Here is a 17,261-nt window from a genome sequence, read left to right on the forward strand (position 1 = left end):
CGTGACATTGTGAGGAGTGCCTATGGCCACCCTGCTCCTTCCCAAGGTGGAGGCTTCCGCCTAGTGGGGAAAGGAGGGCTATTCTGCCCCTTTGTGACAAGGATCTGTTGTGGGTGCCAAGTGGGGTATCCTAATTTTAGAGCCTAAGAAAGGGGGATGAGTTGATCAAACTATGGAAGGAAAAAGTTGGGTGAGGGGACAAGGGAGCCCTGGGTGGTCCTGAGCAAGCAGTTATTTCTCTCTGGGCCTCAGTTTCCTCATCTGCAAAATGAAGAGCTTTGACACTGTGATGCTGTGGCTTGGGGGAGAGAGCCCCCATGTGCCATGCCCTGGCTGGATCTCTATTCTTGCCAAAGGAGAGGAGGGAGACTCTTTTCCTTGCCGGGGAGAGGAACTGGGTGCCTCCACCTCTATTCTTGGCTCTTGTTTTTTTTACTTCTGCTCAAAGAAATCCTGACAAGTAACATGCCGGAGGGGGCTGCCTGCTGGCTCTGCAGCGAGGCCCAGATGGAGCCACTGCCTACCCTGCTCCCAGAAATCCCGAAGCCTCAGATCCACCTTCCCTCCCAGTTTCAGGGTGGGAGGGAACCAAGACGGTGATGAGGCCAGCCCCTGGCCACCAGATGAAAGTAGGAGGCCCAACACCCACCCCACTTGCTCTTTCCTCTCTGTATTATGGAGTGGGGGATGCCCTCCAGGGGGCAGATGCCCAGTGGGTTAGGGATGGGCACAAAAGGAGCTGGCACTGGCTCCCTCCAGCCTCTATCGCTCCTGGGTCTCCTTATCATGAAGCAAGCTCTGGAAGTCTAACCTCAGTGCTTCTCGTTACTATCATTCTCTCCCTATCTCTCCTGAGCATGTATAAAGGACAGCTGCTCCGCCGCCCTCACACCCCATCCCCCACCCCATCTGTCTTCCCTTTTCCTTCCAGACTTATGTTTCCTACATACAGAGCGGCTGGAGATAATACATGATTTTTTTGTAAGGAGGGAGGCAAGAGGAGAGTGGGTGTGGGGACAGATTCCTTTCCAATTATGTCTGGCTCAGGCTGATGCTAGTGTCAGTTTGCATTCCCTGAACCTGCAGGAGCCAAGAAGCCAGAGGGAGGCAAGAGACAGAGGGAGCTGCTGGCCTCCCCAGCCTTCTCCGTGGCAGACCCAGGTGCTGGGATGAAGGCTTCAGAAATGGGGTCATTCTGAGAGGCCCCATTCCCTCAGCTCAGCAACAGGCTCCCTCTGGCCTCATCCCCATCCAGATGGAACTTACCTTTGAGGGGCCGCCTTCACCGACCGACCCACTCACTCAGAGCTAGCTGTTCCTTTACATCCTTTACACGTGACTTTAGGGGACTCCAAATGGAGACCGGCCATGTCCACAGCAATCAGAACAGAAAAGGAACACTGTTATCCATCCCAATTCTCAAGAGCAGTTCCAGGCAGACGGGAAGGTTTTTGTTGTGCTCTGTGTTTTGACTTTTACACTGGTGCGGATCATAGGAAAGTGAGTGTGTTTGTAACGTGGGTGCAGAAACCCCAAAGTCTCATGGGGCTTGCTGTTGGGCTGGTCGAGGGCAGGAGGCAGGGACAGGTCTGGCCTACGAGTGAGGACTCTCCAACAGTGTGACTGTAGAACAGGGGCCGGGATTCCAAGCACCACTGCTCTCTCCTCTGCTTCTGGCCCATCAGCCAGGGAGGAGTGACAGTGACACGGCAGCTGCAGGAGGGGGATCCTCTCCCCCCAACCTGTAGCTCATGCCCCATTGGACAGAGACTGGAGGAGAGGCTTTCCTAAGACCTCCCCTGCCCCGGTGGTTTCCGACCCCGGGGGATGTCGGGAGCCAGTGGAGCAGAGATGGAAAGGGGGCATCACCCCTCCCCCCACGATTTCCCAGCCACAGGCACGTAATTTCTAAGTCAGCAGCTGAATCTTGACAGTGACCTCTAGGAATAGACACAGTTGAAGGCATGAGGACAGGCTGAGCACAGGAACATCCACGGAAAAGAGGCAAGGAGCAAATGTCAAGTAGCCCTGCTGGAGTGGCGGGGCGAGGAGCCCCAGAGGAAGGTTTCCTGAGGTCAGCACAGGGAGAGAGTGGGGAGGCTGGGGGTGCACTTGGGAGAGAAGAAGGTCAGGGAAAAAGAAATGTGGGAGAGAGGCGCCAGTGCCTGTTAATCAAATGCAAATGGCAGGCAGACAGCATGCAAGCTGACATGTCTAATTTCTGCATCTGCAGTTTGAGGGGTGTTTGGAAGGAACTGGCATCCTGAGGGACAGGCTTCTAGAGAACAGGCTCAGCACACACTGAAGGGCCCATGAACTGTCACCAGGCAGCCGTAGCTGGAAATGAGAGGCCACGAAGATGCCAAGAGGAGAGAAGGGAGGAGGTGTGGAGGCCAGGGGCTCCAGCAGAACAACGGCCTGGGAAAACACAAGGATCCGGGACATTTGGGGGCTCAGAGCACAAAGCTGTGCTCCCCCCGCCCAATGGAAGCATCCTGAGGGCAGTATCCATGCTTCCCCCATGTGACTGGTGGATTCTGCGTCTCCTTCATCAGGCCAGGGAGCTCTTCAAGCACTGAGCACTGTGTTCTGTGCAGTATGTTATCAAATCTTGGTACCTCTGTTATTTGACACATGTAACAAACAAATGAGGAAACTTAAGCTCCGAGAGGTTAATTGGCCCAGGGTCTCAAAGCTAGTTAACACAGAGGCAGGATTTGAACTCAGGTTTGTCTGACTCCACACCCTATGCATTTGCCCCCAATATTCTGTCCTTTCTCCTGGGACCCCAAGAGAACAAGAGCGATGGTGTGGGGTACACAGAGCTGCTGCAAAGAGCAGGAGTTGAGAAGCTGGGAACTTTATGATTGTGATTCAGAGATACAATTTCAGCAGGAAACCCAATCTCTGTGCAGAGTGTGGGAAAATGGCAGGAATCCAGGTCCTGCCAGCCCCGAACCAGGCTGGCTCCTCTGTGGCAAATTTCTTTCCATGTGCTATCAGGCATCCCGCCCCTAAGGCAAGGTCAGTGGGGCTCCCTCCCAACCCAGTACCTGACCCCTGGCCCCAGCCTCACGGGACAGAATCAACCCAATCCACCTATCCACCCCCGAGATAAGTCAAGGAGCCAGGATGTCCTGGCTCCATTTCTCCCCATATGTTCCCCCAGCTGTGTGATAACAGGCCAATCCTGGGAGGGCTCTTCAAGGACCAACGGAGGGGTGTTGGCCAGTGGAGGGACTGAGAACAGGGCAGTTTTGGAGGCCCTGGGTGGGGAGGGGACAGACAGTCCAGGGCAAAGTTATGGAACAGTCCAGAGTGCTCATCACCACAGAAATGAAACAGGATGCTGCCAGCTTTGTACAGAGAGGACCTCAGCCCTGAGCTAAGGACTGGGACTAGGTAATGAACTTGAACAAAAGACGCTACCTTGGAAACCTTCATCTCGTGGTCTAGCCACATACGGTTCAACCACTTTTCTCATAGTGTCTATTATTTTCTCTTCATCAGAGTCTAAACAACCACTAACTAGGCTGACGTATTACCCTAAAAACTTCCGACAAAGCCAACTTCTGGAGAACGTGTTTTTTCCCTCTTCTTGTGAGAACCCATCAGACCCCCTCCCCCAGAGGAGACAGGGTGAGCTCAGTGTCATGTGGATGGGGTGGGGGCTGGGAGACAGAAGAGGAGCCTGTCTGTGATACAAAAGATGAATCAGTTGAGTGGAGCTGAACAGAAAAGAGAGCAAGAACACGGAGCAGGTGAGGAGGCTCAAGGAGCTGGTTCCCTTCCTTCTGGAAAGCTGGCTGATCCTTGCCCACTCACCCCCCGAGACAGCTCTGTGCCTGCATAAACTCCCCCTCTACTTAAACTGGCTCCAGGGTGGCATATACACGTGCAGCCAAGGGTCTGGACTAAAACATCAGAGCTGAAGTTCAACAGTCAGTGACTGAAGCCAAGTGGTGTACGAAGCCATTGGGATCACTGGTTGCCACTGGGGTCCTTGGGCAGGATAAGGAAGTGGTCAAGGGCCACTTAGAATGGTGGGTAGGATGAGGAGGCAGAGGGGACTGCAGGTCTGCAGGGTGAGGGACTAACTGTGCATCATTTGTAGCACCCAGATGTCTTCTAGTCCTTCTATTTCATCCCACAGTCACTGTGCAGGGGGAATGAGTCCCATTCCACAGGTGAGAAACAGGCTCAAGGAGGCCGACAGCAGCCAGTGGTAAACATCGGTGCTATCTGAACCCTCATACGCATGATGCAAAGCTGGTGCTCTTTCCACTACTCTAGCCAGTTAGGGACCCTAGACACAGGGCTCCGGGTGAAGGGCCAACCCCAGTCTTGTTGCCCCCCCTCACCCCCTGGAGTAGTCGTGCTGGCCCCTCTGATCACCAGGACAGCAGGGCAGGGTGGAGACATGAACACAGGTGGTGGTGAAAGTGAACTGATCACAGGCCCCATGACCTGTCCCAACATAGTGGCAGGTACCCAAGCAGGTTCAGGGGGTGGTGCACTTGGCTCCCACACCACCAAACTCCTACAAGAGGTCTCAGAATGGGAACACTCTATGTAGAATAAAGGGCCTGGGCAGCTCCCCAGGAGGGTTTGCCAGACCTGTGGGACACTGCAAGGCCAGCGTTCTCATGGGGAGAGGCTGAGTAGCACAGTGGGTTAGGAGGCAGGTGCTCCAGCCGGTCTGCTTTGGGGTCGTACCCATCCTCCTCCACATCCTAGCTTGTGACCCTGGGGAAGCTACTGAACCTCTCACCTCATCAGTGAAACAGGGAGAAAAAAAAAATCTACTCACTAGGTTGTTCTTGGTGATTAAGTGAATTAAAGCATGTAAAGTGCCTGATACCTAACCCAATAGGTGACAGATTTTATTATGCATCACTGGATCTTCCAGGAATTAACTCCTCCCCAGATGCAGCGCTCTGGGCAACCTGGCTGGGGGAGGGGGTTGCTAGAGAGTGCAAAGGGGAGGTCACACCCCAAAATGAACATGGGGCTGATTCTGGCACCAGCCACAAGCCTGCCCTGGCTCATGCAGTGTCTCCCCCAATCCTCCCAGAACTGGGAAGTGGAGGTCTGATCCTATTTTACCAGCAGGAAGCTGGGCTGAGGCATTAAATGGCTTATCAAGATCATAGATAATAGTGACAGATCAGCAATTCACAGTCAGAGGGGCCAGGGCAAGGGCTTATCCCAGACTTAAGAGTCTGACTCTCCCGGCAGTTCTAGTCCTCTTGCACCAGCTACGTCAGCCCTGAGCCTACAGGCCATGCGGAAAGCCTCCTCACTGTGAGTCTGTCCCGCCGCTGGCCCCACATATCATGTGTCACAGTCCCGCATATGTCTGCCTCAAGGACTGGACAGTGGTAAATCAGCAGGGTCCTGGCAAATCACTGGCACTCAAGGAATGTTTGCCGAGGGCAAGAGAGAGCCTATCCTTTAAACCTGGCCCTCAGGACCACTGCAAGACTGGTTCAGCCTAATGATTCTAGATTGTCTAGAGAGCAAGGGAAGCGGAAAGTTACTAGCTATTGTGCAAGAGGCAGTAGAGTCTAATGGCCAAATGCAGGGGCCTGAATCAAGCCTCATGTGAAGCTTAAGCCATGAACTTGCTGTGTGACTTTGAGCAAGCAACTCCCCGGAGTTTCCTCAGATCTACGTCGTGTGTGATAGCGGCGTTATCAGTCCACAGAATGCGCCAGGAGGATCATGCTGACTGTTAAAAGATATGAAGCACTCTCACACCGGAAGGTGAATAAGTGCTTCCCTGAGCCCTGGCGCTCCCCCACCACCCTGGCCATTGGGCCCAGCCTCTCACAGTCCACCAACACAGGGGGCAACAGGAGGGTCCCCAGGGCGCCTCTGGCTCTGCAGCCTGGGAAGGTCGTAAAATATTTGGCATAAGATCCTTGAAGAATTGGGAGGACAAGTGGATTTACACAAAGTGCTCAGCACAGCTGGCAAACAGTAAGTGCTCAGTAAATGCTAGTTATTATTGTCAAGAATCTAAGCGACTCAGGTCTGTGAGTGTTGACGGCCCACCCCGAGGTCTCAGGACGCAGGCTTCTGGCTATCTGCAGAGCGTAAGACCTCAATTAGAGTCCTGGGCACTGAGTACATCCTCCTGGGAGCCGAGCCCAGCAGCCAGGCTCAGAGGCCCTGAAGCTGCAAACTGGCTGCTGCACGAGGCAGGAAGGTCCTGTTCCAGTGCCCCTGGGAGCCCAGCAGGTCCCTTGATGGGAGCGGGAGCAGGGGCAGCCTCTCCACACTACCTGCTGAGCTGAAAGCAAATTCCACTGGGTATCAAGGTGTCAGGCAGCCTGGAAACTCTGCCCTTTCCTTGCCACTAGACGAACCTTACCTCTCACACCTCTGCCACCCCTTTCTTCTGATCACCACAGCAGTGGGAGCAGCAGCAGCACTGGCCTGCCAGTCTCTGCCCAAGGCACTGTTGCCTTCTATGCTGCTCTAACTCTCCCTGGGGGCTGCATCCAGGCGCAGAATGCACAGGGTAGGGGGCTATGCTGTGAACACCACATGTCACTATCAAGTCCCAGTGGGAGCATTGAGGAGCCACAGAAATTGAAACACTTGGATAGAACCTGCACCCTATGGCACCCCCCAAACTCCAGGACAAAATCAAGACCTCTACAGCAAAGCAGTCCAGTCTGATAATAGAATCGTGGGCACCGAAACAGCCTGGTGCAATTGCAAAGAACAAATTTGAATTTAGAGTAAGTTTCCTAATCATCAATGGGGCACCCTCACTCTCAGTGGGCCCTCCTACCCAGGCTGGCCTGCTCCCTTCACTGCCTGAAACACCATCTGCTCGAGGGCTCATAGCCAGTGAGTGGAAACCCAGTCCTCTTACTCCATGCAAGCAAAGCCTCTCCCCTTATACCAAGTGTTTCTGACTCCTTTAAATAGCTCCCCAACTTCCACTCCTCCAGGAAGGCTTCCTAGAGGGAAGTGTGTGGGCCGAAATGTGGCCCCCACCCTACGTATGCCAGTCTCTGAATCGCACCCAGTAGAAATACTCCACTGTCTGTTGTCAAGCTGGTTCAATATGTCAGTTCTGCCACATGGAGTCGGCCTCAGGCTTGCTGTGGGTCGTGGGTCTGCCTTTGGCCTGGCAGTCCCCAGGCTAGGGCAGCACAGTGTCCATCCTGGGCAGGACAGAGCCTGAATCAGAGCTGCTACTATTCGAGAGGCAACTCTGGGCACAGAGACATCCTTTCCCTGAGTCTCCCAGACAGGGGTTACGAGGGCAGTGTTGATTCAAACATGTAGAACTAGAGAGGCTGCATGCTGAGGGAGAGAAACGGGCCAACTGGCTCATACAATAGGGTAAGGTCCATGATGGGGGGAGGGGAAGGGGACATTTGAGCTGGGTTTCCAGGTGTAAGAGTTTGTCTGTTGGAGAGATTAGAGGGAAGGACAAGGCAGGCAGAGGCTCTGTCTGCATTTTTGCAGGAAACTGGCAGGGGGGCTGGGGGTTCTTGGTGCCCTGGCAAAGGAGCAAATGGGACCGCCATCTTGTCCCCCTGGGCTTCTGTTTCCTGCTCTGTTAGCGACCTCTCCAAGGACCAGTGGGTTTGAGATACTTTTGGAGATCCTGGGCTGAGGCGGAAACCTAAGGCTCTTCTCTGTTCAGCTCTCAGCCAAGAGCCTTCTGGGGGTGTCATCGCCCCACCTGACCTGTCTTTCTAGTCTCTTCTCTTTCATGTCCTTCCCCACCTCTTCTCTGGTGGCAGCACCCCAAAATCAAGTCCCTCAGTTACCTCCTCCCTTCCTTTCCCATCCCTTGGCTCTGTTGCCAGAATCCCAACCTTCTTTTCAAATTCATGTCACTTTTCTAGAGCCTCCCAGCCCCCCAACTGCACTGCAGTACTTCTCCAGCACCCATTCCAGCTCAAGGTGACCTTGCTCGCCCTTCCTAGCTTCTGCAGGACATGCCACATTTTGCCTTGTGATTACACTTCTCATCTCATCTCCCAGCAAGCAGCACCCAAAGCTCAATCTTTGGAGCACAGTGTCTGCTTGACAAGGAACCCTACATTAAATGGAATCAAACGCAAACTTGGGGGGTTGCAGGCTTGGGAAGTAGAACTTGAACTTCCTAGGGATGAAGTTCAAGTCCTGGCTCTGCTACACACTTACTTTACTCACTTTGGGCAGATCACCTGTATATTCCAGTGCCGCAGTCTCCTTGTTTGTAAGTACCAGGTCTGCAAGCTTATTGTGAGCATCAAGTGATTTCTTTCCCATTAAGGAACAAGTTCAATTCCAAATGGCTGACACATGTTCACTGTCATTGGATTATGTATCCTCAGGACCTATTTTTTCCTACCGGGAGAGTCAGGTCCCAGCTGCTAGGAGACAATCCTCTGCCTGGGGATTGTTGAATTTCGAGGTGCCAGGGCAGTTTTGGGATCCTACAGAGAGAAGCCAGGGTCTCCTGGGTGACTGTGAGTTTCCCCAAAAGGGAAGGACCTGTAGGTGTCACCAAGGGCCAAAGGAGCCTGTGTCCTCACAGTCTGAAGAGTCACCTATGCTAGCAGTGCATTTCTGGGCTCGGAGCCAGAGAGTCTGAACCCCTGCAGTCTCTTCCTGGGGGTCCGTTTAGGGAAGCTGTTCTATCCTGGTCATATTTCAGACTCTTTGAAACCTGTCCAATCCTCATGTACATGCACACCTACGTGCACGTGCACCTTCATTTGTGCCTGTGCGCCAGAGGCCGGTGAGCATTTCTATAACACACACACTGTCAAGGCCTGCCTTTTGTTCACACCCTCGTGTTCACACCCAACCTCACTGAGCTCTCAGGTGTATGTCTGTGTACCATTACCCCGCACCTCCCCACACACAGCCCAAGGCTTGCTCTCCCATTTACACTGTCTTCCTGCCCAGGTCAAGGTCACAGTTTACAACCTGGCTTATGAGATTGTGTACCTGGAAACACATGGCACTTATGACATTATTCAGCCTCTTAGGACAGATCACACCAACAGCAACACCCCCAAAAGCATCCCCTTCAAGAAGCACTGGGATTTGCAGGGGGCTGGCACTAGGAACACTTGCAGCTCACTGGGCCTGTGTCCACCTTGCTCTGGGCTCCCACACCCCCACCTTGCAGCAGCGAGCAGGCAGAGAGGCCCTGAGCAGGAGCAGCGGCTCAGAAATTACAAGACGATGGAGAAACCACCCACTCCAGTGGCCCCAAAATGTATTACTGGGATGTCTAAAATAGATTCCCAGATGGCTCAGGCCAAGGCCCCACCCAGGCTGAGCCCCGGCCGCCTGGCTGAGGCTGGCTAAGCTGGGCTGGATAACTGTGTGTCAAACACACCATGTACAAGGCGCTGGCAGCGAAAGCCTGAAGCTTTCAGAGCCAGGAATTTCAGGGGTGAACCTATAAGCTGCAGGTGGCTGAGCTCTGAGCTCTCCCACCAGCCACCTCAGCACCAAATGGGCTGGCGGAATCGGGGGACCCCCGTCAGGTCCTCATTCTCCTCTACTTCGCTTCCCCGCCCTGAGACTTGCTCCTTCTCCTGCCAGAGACATAGTTACTGTCAAAGAGGCTGCGCTCCTGGCCCACCTGCTGTCCCAGGCACACACTCCAGCACCACACGCAGACACACAGGACTATGCCGGACACACCCGATGCGACTCTAATCCACCCTCAGTCTCCAGCTGGGGAATATAAGCAGATCCCAAGCATCTCCCCAGTCGCATTCTGACTTCTACGGGTCCCAAGGAAGCAGAGACCTTGTGCACCACAGGAGGCAGAACCTGACCAGGAGGGGTGGGGTTTCTGGTTTCCTCTCCCACGGAGGCCCAGTCCCCAGAGTGACTATGGGGGCAGGTGTGGGGGGTGGTGTCAGCCTCAGGGGCTGACTGGCATTCTCAGATCGGCAGAGCCTGCCCACGCAGGGCAGGGAGCTGGCCTGGACCCCGGCCCTTCCTGTGCAGGAGAGGGGAGGCTGCAGGCTCCCGGAACATCAAACGCATCTGGGTAATCCAAACAGGGTGTGGGAGGAGGTCAGCCAGCGCAAATGAGAAACATGTGGCGCCCATTTCCCCTGCGCTGGCTGCTAGCAATGGGTTTCCAGGCAGAGGGAGAGGGCTGTGGGGAAGACAACAGGGTGGAGCCAGAAGGATGCTCAGCCAGGTGCTGTGGGTCCCCAGCAGGGAGCCACTCTAAGAGCAGACATGAGGGCCTGGAAGGGGAGCCACACTCCCATACTCCCAGAAACCAGGGTGAAAAGGGCTCACACCTCCTCCTATCAAACCTTACTCCAAAAGAAAAGACACGTGGAAGAAAAATGAAAAGCAGCAAGCAGCGAAGAGAGCAAAGGTGGGATGGAGCATGGATAGGGGCATGATCTTAAACACAAGAAAGGGGCGCTGTGAGAGGCAGGCTAGCTTAATCTGTAGGGATCCAGAGAGCAGATCTGGACCCAAGGGTGGAAATTCAAAGACAGAATCTGGGCTCCACAGGAGGATCTAATAATGAGCACTTTCCAGGAAAATTAGGTAGTGAGCCCTCTGCCACTAGGAGTGTGTAAACAGAACACCCACCTGCCTGGGATGCTATAGAGGGAACCATTCTGTCTTTAGGTGGGTGGCTCCTCCAGACAGTTTCCATTCTGTGGTTCTGCATCCCAGGAATGGGTGAAGGAGGTGCAGATGGCTGCAGAGGAGGGACTCCTCCCCTCTGGTGGCACAGTCCCCCCACTCTTCTGTGCAAGAAGATGCTGCAGTGCGCTGCAGAGGCACAGCGGGAGCAAGGGTGCAGCACTGCGGTCAGGGACTGGGGGGCTCTACTTAGCAGGTCAAAGCAGGACTGGCTCTCCTTGAGCCCCCAGGGAGTAACCTGCACCTCAGCCCTCGGGGTCAGAGGCCCTCAGCCCTCGGGGTCAGAGGCCCTCAGCCCTCGGGGTCAGAGGTGTGAGGGTGGTCCTGTGGATGGAGGAGCAGCTCCAGATGAGGGACATTGGGGTTAGAGAAGACAAAGTGCTGGCTTGGGCAGACTAGGACAGACTAGGGAATGGGTCACAGGGGCAGGCAGCAATAGCCACAGTAGCAGGTGTCAGTTGAAATGTGTGGAACAAGAGTGAAGTGCGAGGAAATACCCCAGGATTCCAGCTGACGTGGTCCTGTTACCCACCCAATCCAGTAGGAAGGGGGCTGTGGCCTGGGGTTGAGGTAACCATTGAGGAGAAAGGGCATCATCTCCAGGGCTGTTAGTGCTTCAAGGAAACAGATGCGCTGGGCACTGCTGTGGCACCTGCCCCATCTCCACAGAGGAAAGGAATCGCCTCTCAGACCTACTCACCCTCCCACCACTTCTTTCAGAAGCCGGGGGCCGTGGCTGCCTTGAAGGGAACAGCTATTCTGCAGCGATCTGGATGAGCAAAGCCCCAAGGACAGGCCTGGGTGGGCCCTGGAGAGCAACTAGCCCAGGCCTGGGAGAAAAATTTCTGAACCTAATGAGAAAAGAAATGTCTGTGGGGCCAAACTTGAGGCAGGTAGAAGGCCCGAAGGTTCTGTGCCAGCTCCACAAGAACGCATGCTCACCTGTTTGGCCACACCTTGCCACGCCCTCCCTCAGCCTGTGACTCTCCTGAGCACCCTCCAGTGGTACTGCAAGCCAGGGCAGGCTACAGGTGAGCTGTGTCCTCAACTTTCTGTTGGGCCTCGAAGAACCGCTGGGAAGGTCAGAATTGGCAATGGTTGTGGGTGGGCAGTGCTGGCACAGGGTGCTGGATGGCATGCACATGTCACTTGTTGACTCGGGGCACAAGTTCTTGGAGAACCCCTCGACCCATGCCTGCCCTCCAGTGCACTGAATGAAAGCATTTCTTCCCTGACCAACTGAAAGCAACCCAGAACATTCTCTGGGAAAACCCACTCCCCAAAACCCACATCCACCACTTGACTTAGAAACAGATAACTTCCTGACTTCCTTCCCTTTTCTGTTTGACCCGCTCCTCTGAGGGTCTGTTACCATTGCAACAGACCATTGGTCAAGACACTAATGGTGAGGAAGTGGAACTAGGGATTCCAGCCTTCTGTGTCCCTATACACCCTGACCTGGACTCCCCAAGCTGTCCTACTTTGTTCCTTTGCCTGCAGGACTGAAGGTCGAGGGAAAAGTCATAAGGGGTCAACAGATTGTTTTGGCTTTGAGATCCTTACATTCGGGGCTGATGAGGTGGGAAGAGGGTGGTTTGGGGCTATTACAGGGTGTGTCTGCTCTGTATTACAGGCTCTTACTCCAAGCAACCTGGGATAGTCTCAAGGTCCCACCACCTTAATCTGCACCTCCACCCCCAATCTCTACAGGTAAGGAAGATGTCTTTCATGGGAGGATGTCTTTCATTCACAAATGGAGAAACTGAGTCCCAAAGTTCAGGACTTTCGGACTGGGGACTCAGGATTGCAGCCTCCTGCTCTGCCCCAGATGCAGGCCAGGGGCTGGGGGCACTTTCCGCTGGAAGCCGAACTGCCTGCTCCTGCTCTGGACTACTGGCCAGGGTCCAAAGGCATCTGTTTCCTGGGACTGGCCCATTTCCTCCGGGCACTCACTCCTCATCTTCCAAGTTTCTAGGGTTCCCCAGTGGGACCCTAGTTATTTGGCAGCTTCCAAGGCAAGGGAAGGGGCAGAGAGCCTGCCTAGACCATCTGGGCGGCAGCTGATTTCTGGGAATGGGATGATCAAGTTTCAGTTCTTCTCTTATTCAGAAAGGTTCTCACTTGAGGCTGCCTCACACAGCACCCTCTCCTCAGAAATTGAGTCTTGGCAGCTTCCTGGGTCTGATATGGTACCGGGGAGTGAGTGTAACCTGACTCTGAGGCACATGGAGTGGGGAACAAACACCTTGTGTCTTTAGCCACCATCCTGAGGTGTCAAGGCAGCCATTCGTCTCCCCACAGAGGCCACCCTGCCCTCCACTGAGGGCCCATCCTGACAATCTAGAACACCTTCATGGGCTTTGGGAGACTGACATGATCCTTACCCACCTCCATCATTCAGTCTACCCCCTCCCCCACCTCTAGGAGAGAGGCTTTACCTGGAGGTCACTAGCTCCCCCATCATTTGAGGCCAAACACTGTCTTTCTAGGGCCTAAGCTGTCCCCTCTCTTGGGTCTCAGCTGGAGACAGTCCAGCTCATCTGCCAGACTTTCCACTACCTGTTTCCTCCTCCCGCCAGTGGGGTTATCTAGGCAAGTTTGGTGGCCATGACCGATAGACGCTGGCCTTGGCCAGCCCCTCTTTACCTCCTGACTCTTCCCTCAAGTCTCCTGGACAGAGCTGTGACTGGGGGTCAGGAGATGCATGCAGAACTGGCCATTATCTCAGGCTCTAAGATCCTCCATGCTTCTGGCCCTGCATTCTTCCAAGGGGAGGTAGGAGGCAGGTTTTTTCTCCTCATCTCGAAGGTGTCCTTGGAGAAGTGACAACTGCTGGACAGGAATAAGGACCATGTCTCAGCTTCCCCCTCCTGCCCTCCTCCCTAAGCTCTAGAACTGTTTGTCAGGGTTTCTGTGGTTACTGCCTCAGGAGAAGCAAGGGAAAGGGTTTCCACCAGCAGCCAGGTCCTGAGCAGCACTGGGACTTCTAGGTCTGGGGATGGCCCCAATCAAGTCAGTCACCCCCAACAGGTGAAGCCCTGATCTTAAAACAGCTGTGCCCTCTGCTAGTCCAGTGGCACTGCTTTCCACTCCCCAAGTTATACGGTCCATGTCTTCCTCTCCTCAGTATGCTTCTCAGCCTTCTCTCTGGCCCTCAGGGAATGCTCCCCCCCACCCAGTCAGCTTGGGGCCTCCTCCTCAGGCCTCAGTCATATTCAATTATCACCTCCTAGAGATGCCTGAAGCAGGCCTCCCCTTTCCAGTCCCTTCCAATTACAGGGTCCCTTTTCATTTTCTCCACAGCCCTTCTTGGTGCCTGAAATTATTCCTTTTTTCCATTCTAGTCAGTCTCTAGTCATTAGATTGTAAGCTCCTTGAGGGCAGGACCTCTGACAAGCTGAACTTAGCACAGAGCACTTGCCTTTGCCAAGGAGGGCTGCCCTGTGGGTTTCTGCACCCTCCCCCTCCCCCTCTTCCCTGCAGTGACTGGGCCCTCAGGAGGGGCTCTCTGGAGGAAAGGCTGCTTTTCCCTTCTTTGCCCTTGTCTAGTCTCCTAATTGCCTCTGCAACGCCCTTGTGCCGAGGTTCCACATCCAAAGCTCCAATTCCTGGTCAGGAGTCTGTCATTCTGGCCCATATAGGAGACTGGGGGGATCCGGGTAACCCCAGGACCGTGGCGAACCAGTCTTCTCCAGTTCTGCATTCCCCAGGGTTCGGCCGAGCCTTCCCCCTTCCATCCCCACCGCCCAGCCGTCCCGCTAGTCGCCCCACTGCGGCCGCGCCGGCCCCGCCCCTCACACGCGCGGGGACACGCCCCTCCCCAGTCCCCAGCGGGGAGGGCGGCCCGGCTGGTACCCGCGAAGCTCGGGTCCCTCGGCCCCGGAGGACCCACATCTCAGCCACCGAAACAAGTCCGCGGAGTCAAGGCGGCCCGCCGGGACTCCGGGCCTGGCCGCCGTTTTTCCGCGGCCTCGGAACGGCCGGGCCGGCTTTCCGAGGCGCAGGGCCGGGCGCCCCGGCATCCCGCATCTCTCGCTCTCCCGGCCAGCGCTCTCCCCGGAAAGCAAGCGCAGTTCCGGGGCCGCTCCGGGTTTTTTGCATAGACTCTTCAGGCTCGGAGAACAATGGAGCAGCTCTGCGCTTCCTCCGCCCGAGCAAGCTTTGTTCCTCCCTTCCCGCCCGCTCGGCTTCCATTAGCCAAAAGGCAAAGGCTTCCCAGCCGACAAGGAGTCTCCGCGCGAAAGCCCAGACCTTTCCACACTCCCTTAAAAAAAACCTGGGGGTAGGAGCTTGGGCCAGAGCCGGGGCCGAGGTATAGGACGTGCATCCAGATGTGCTGCACTGGCCGGCTGCCCGCCCGCCCCCTGGCCCCAGACGGGTCTCCTCGCCAGAACCCCCACACCCGGGAAACCCGACTCGGCCTCCCACCGGAGACCCACAGAGGAAGTGGAGCCTCAGCTCTGCTCCGGGGCCAAGCAGCCCTCACATCTGCTCTCCCCACATCTGTCCTCTAGATCCGGGCTCTCACTGGTCGCTGTCCTGGCAATACTGAATGCTTTCTAATTGAGCACAGACCACAACACAACTGAGCTCTCCAGCAGCCCCAGATTTTTCCGTCTTGCAAATCTGGGCTTTAAAATTCGAGGAAGCCCACAGGTCCTATTTCTGAGAACCGACGTCCCCGCCCCATTGTCCAGTCTCACCTCAGGCAGGTCGCAGCAGCGCCTGGGCTCCCGCCTGGTGGCATCTTTAAGGCACACTTTAACCTTGCGCATGTGGAGGTGGGCCAGCCCTGCACATCTGGGTGCAAAGCCCCCCACAACCTGATCCGAGATCTGGGAGCCCCACTGGGAGGAGAAGAGAAGGCAGTCGCGCCTTTCCAGCACCGACCCCAGCAGCTGGCCGGGGGAAAGCCCGGGGAGGGGTGCGGCGGGGGCAGGACTTACCCAGCATTTGGCTGAAGAGCAGCTGCTCCAGGTCTCCCAGCACGGTCACCACGAGCTCCGGGTCCACCTTGAGGAAGGCGCGCTCCTCCTGGCCCTTGGCGGAGGGCACAGGCCCGGAGCCCTTTTGCGCCTTGGCCTTGCTGGAGAGCAGCTCGTCGTCCGACTTGCCGTCGTCGCTCACGGCCGCCTCGGGAGCCTTGCTGAGCGGCTTGACCTCAGCGTAGGGGCCGCGCGGGATCCGGCTCGGCTTTCCCAGGCTGGGCGCGAGCGGAGCCAGGGGGGTCTTGGCGCCGCCGGCCGGGCTGCCCTTGGCCTGGAAGAGCGAGTGCTCGGATTTGGACAGCGTCTTCGACATCAGCGGAGCCTCGCGGCCTTTGGACCCCGCCTTGCACAAGCCCTTGGGCGCCTTGGCCATGTCGTCGCTCCACTCCGGCTCATACAGCTGCATCTTTTTCTCGGAGTCGGTGAGGAACGAGAGGTTGGTGAGCGACTTCTGCTTGCGCAGGTTAGAGGCGGGCGGCCCTCCGGGAACGCGGCTGTCCACGCTGCCGGACTTGAAGACCTTCAGCTCAGCCGCGCTGGCCTTGGCCATGCTGCCGCCGCCGCCGGGCGCCTTGGCGCGCTTGGGCAGCATGCCTCTGCCGTCCGCCGCCGCCTTCCTCCCCGCGCCGCGAGGCTCGTCCGCGCCCTCGTCGCCGGCGCCGCAGCCGCTCAGTTCCACCTCGGGCTGCACGCTCTTGACGCTGCTCCCCAGCATTCTGCCCGCGAGGAGCGCATGGACGATCCGCGCGTCTGCAGGCACTGGCGGGTGGGGGGGCGAGGGGCGGGTGCGCAGGGAGGAGCAGGCGGGGAAGGCGAGGGGGAGAGAAAGGACGGAAGAAACCGTGCAAGGAGGGGAGAGGAAGGGGGAGAGAGAGCGAGCCGGAGGGTGGCGAGTCGAGGGCACCGGGGAAGGAAGAAACCCAGGGAAGGAAGCCGGGGAAAAGGAAAGAGCAAGGAACCCGCGGAGCGATGGGGCGGGGCCGGGGGAAAAGGGGCGGGGAGGAGAAATAGAAATTAAAATTTAAAATCAATGCAAGGAAGAATGGAAGCCCCGCAGCATCGCAGGCACTCGGAGGCGCTTCGGGGCCGGGCCCGGCTCTCCCGCCCGCCGGCTGGTCTGCCCCGCGCTCGGCGCACAGCCCGGCAGCGCCCTCGCTGCCCTCCGCCCGCCGGCTGGAGTAGAGGCTGCGGGCTGCAGCTCCGAGCCGAGGAGGAGGGGAGGGGAAGGCTGAGGAGCTCGCGGGAAGAGGGGAGGAGTGTACGCCAGGGGAGGGAGGTGGGGGAGAGAGTGTGAGTCTATTTCTGGCTCCGGAGGGGGTGGTATGTGCAGCGGAGATCCAGGGTCGAATGAGTAGAGGGCTGGGGGGAGATAAAAGACCCCAGCTGTTTTTCTCCTCGCTTTCTACCCAGAGGCTGGGAGGGCTGTCGGAGGGCACGGATGGTGGCAAAGATTCTTTTGATGAGATGTGGGGATGCAGGTAAAAAGGGCCGAGAAGAGGGGCTCCATCCTGCGCTAATGGAGCCTGGGAAGACATGGTAGGAGAAGGGTGGGCAAACAATGTCCAGGCCGCTGACTCTCCCACCCCAACCTAAACCCCCAATCCCTCCCCAACCCCAGTT

General features: G+C 56.5%; 1 protein-coding gene across 4 annotated transcripts in view; it reads right to left on the minus strand.

Annotated features, from left to right (window-relative positions):
• NAV1 (neuron navigator 1) overlaps positions 1-17,261 on the minus strand; it is a 239,226-nt gene that overhangs the window by 129,375 nt on the left and 92,590 nt on the right. For 3 of the 4 annotated variants that reach the window (XM_054690020.1, XM_054690019.1, XM_037497617.2), the window contains exon 4: positions 15,600-16,400. In XM_054690020.1, the coding sequence (XP_054545995.1) occupies positions 15,600-16,400 (801 nt within the window). Of the gene's footprint in view, positions 1-15,599; positions 16,401-17,261 lie in introns of those variants that run through there. The other variant, XM_054690021.1, reaches the window with a different exon arrangement.

This window comes from Talpa occidentalis, unplaced genomic scaffold, assembly GCF_014898055.3.
Source record: "Talpa occidentalis isolate TD23 unplaced genomic scaffold, MPIMG_talOcc4v2.1 talOcc4.8, whole genome shotgun sequence".
Lineage (NCBI taxonomy): Eukaryota > Metazoa > Chordata > Mammalia > Eulipotyphla > Talpidae > Talpa > Talpa occidentalis.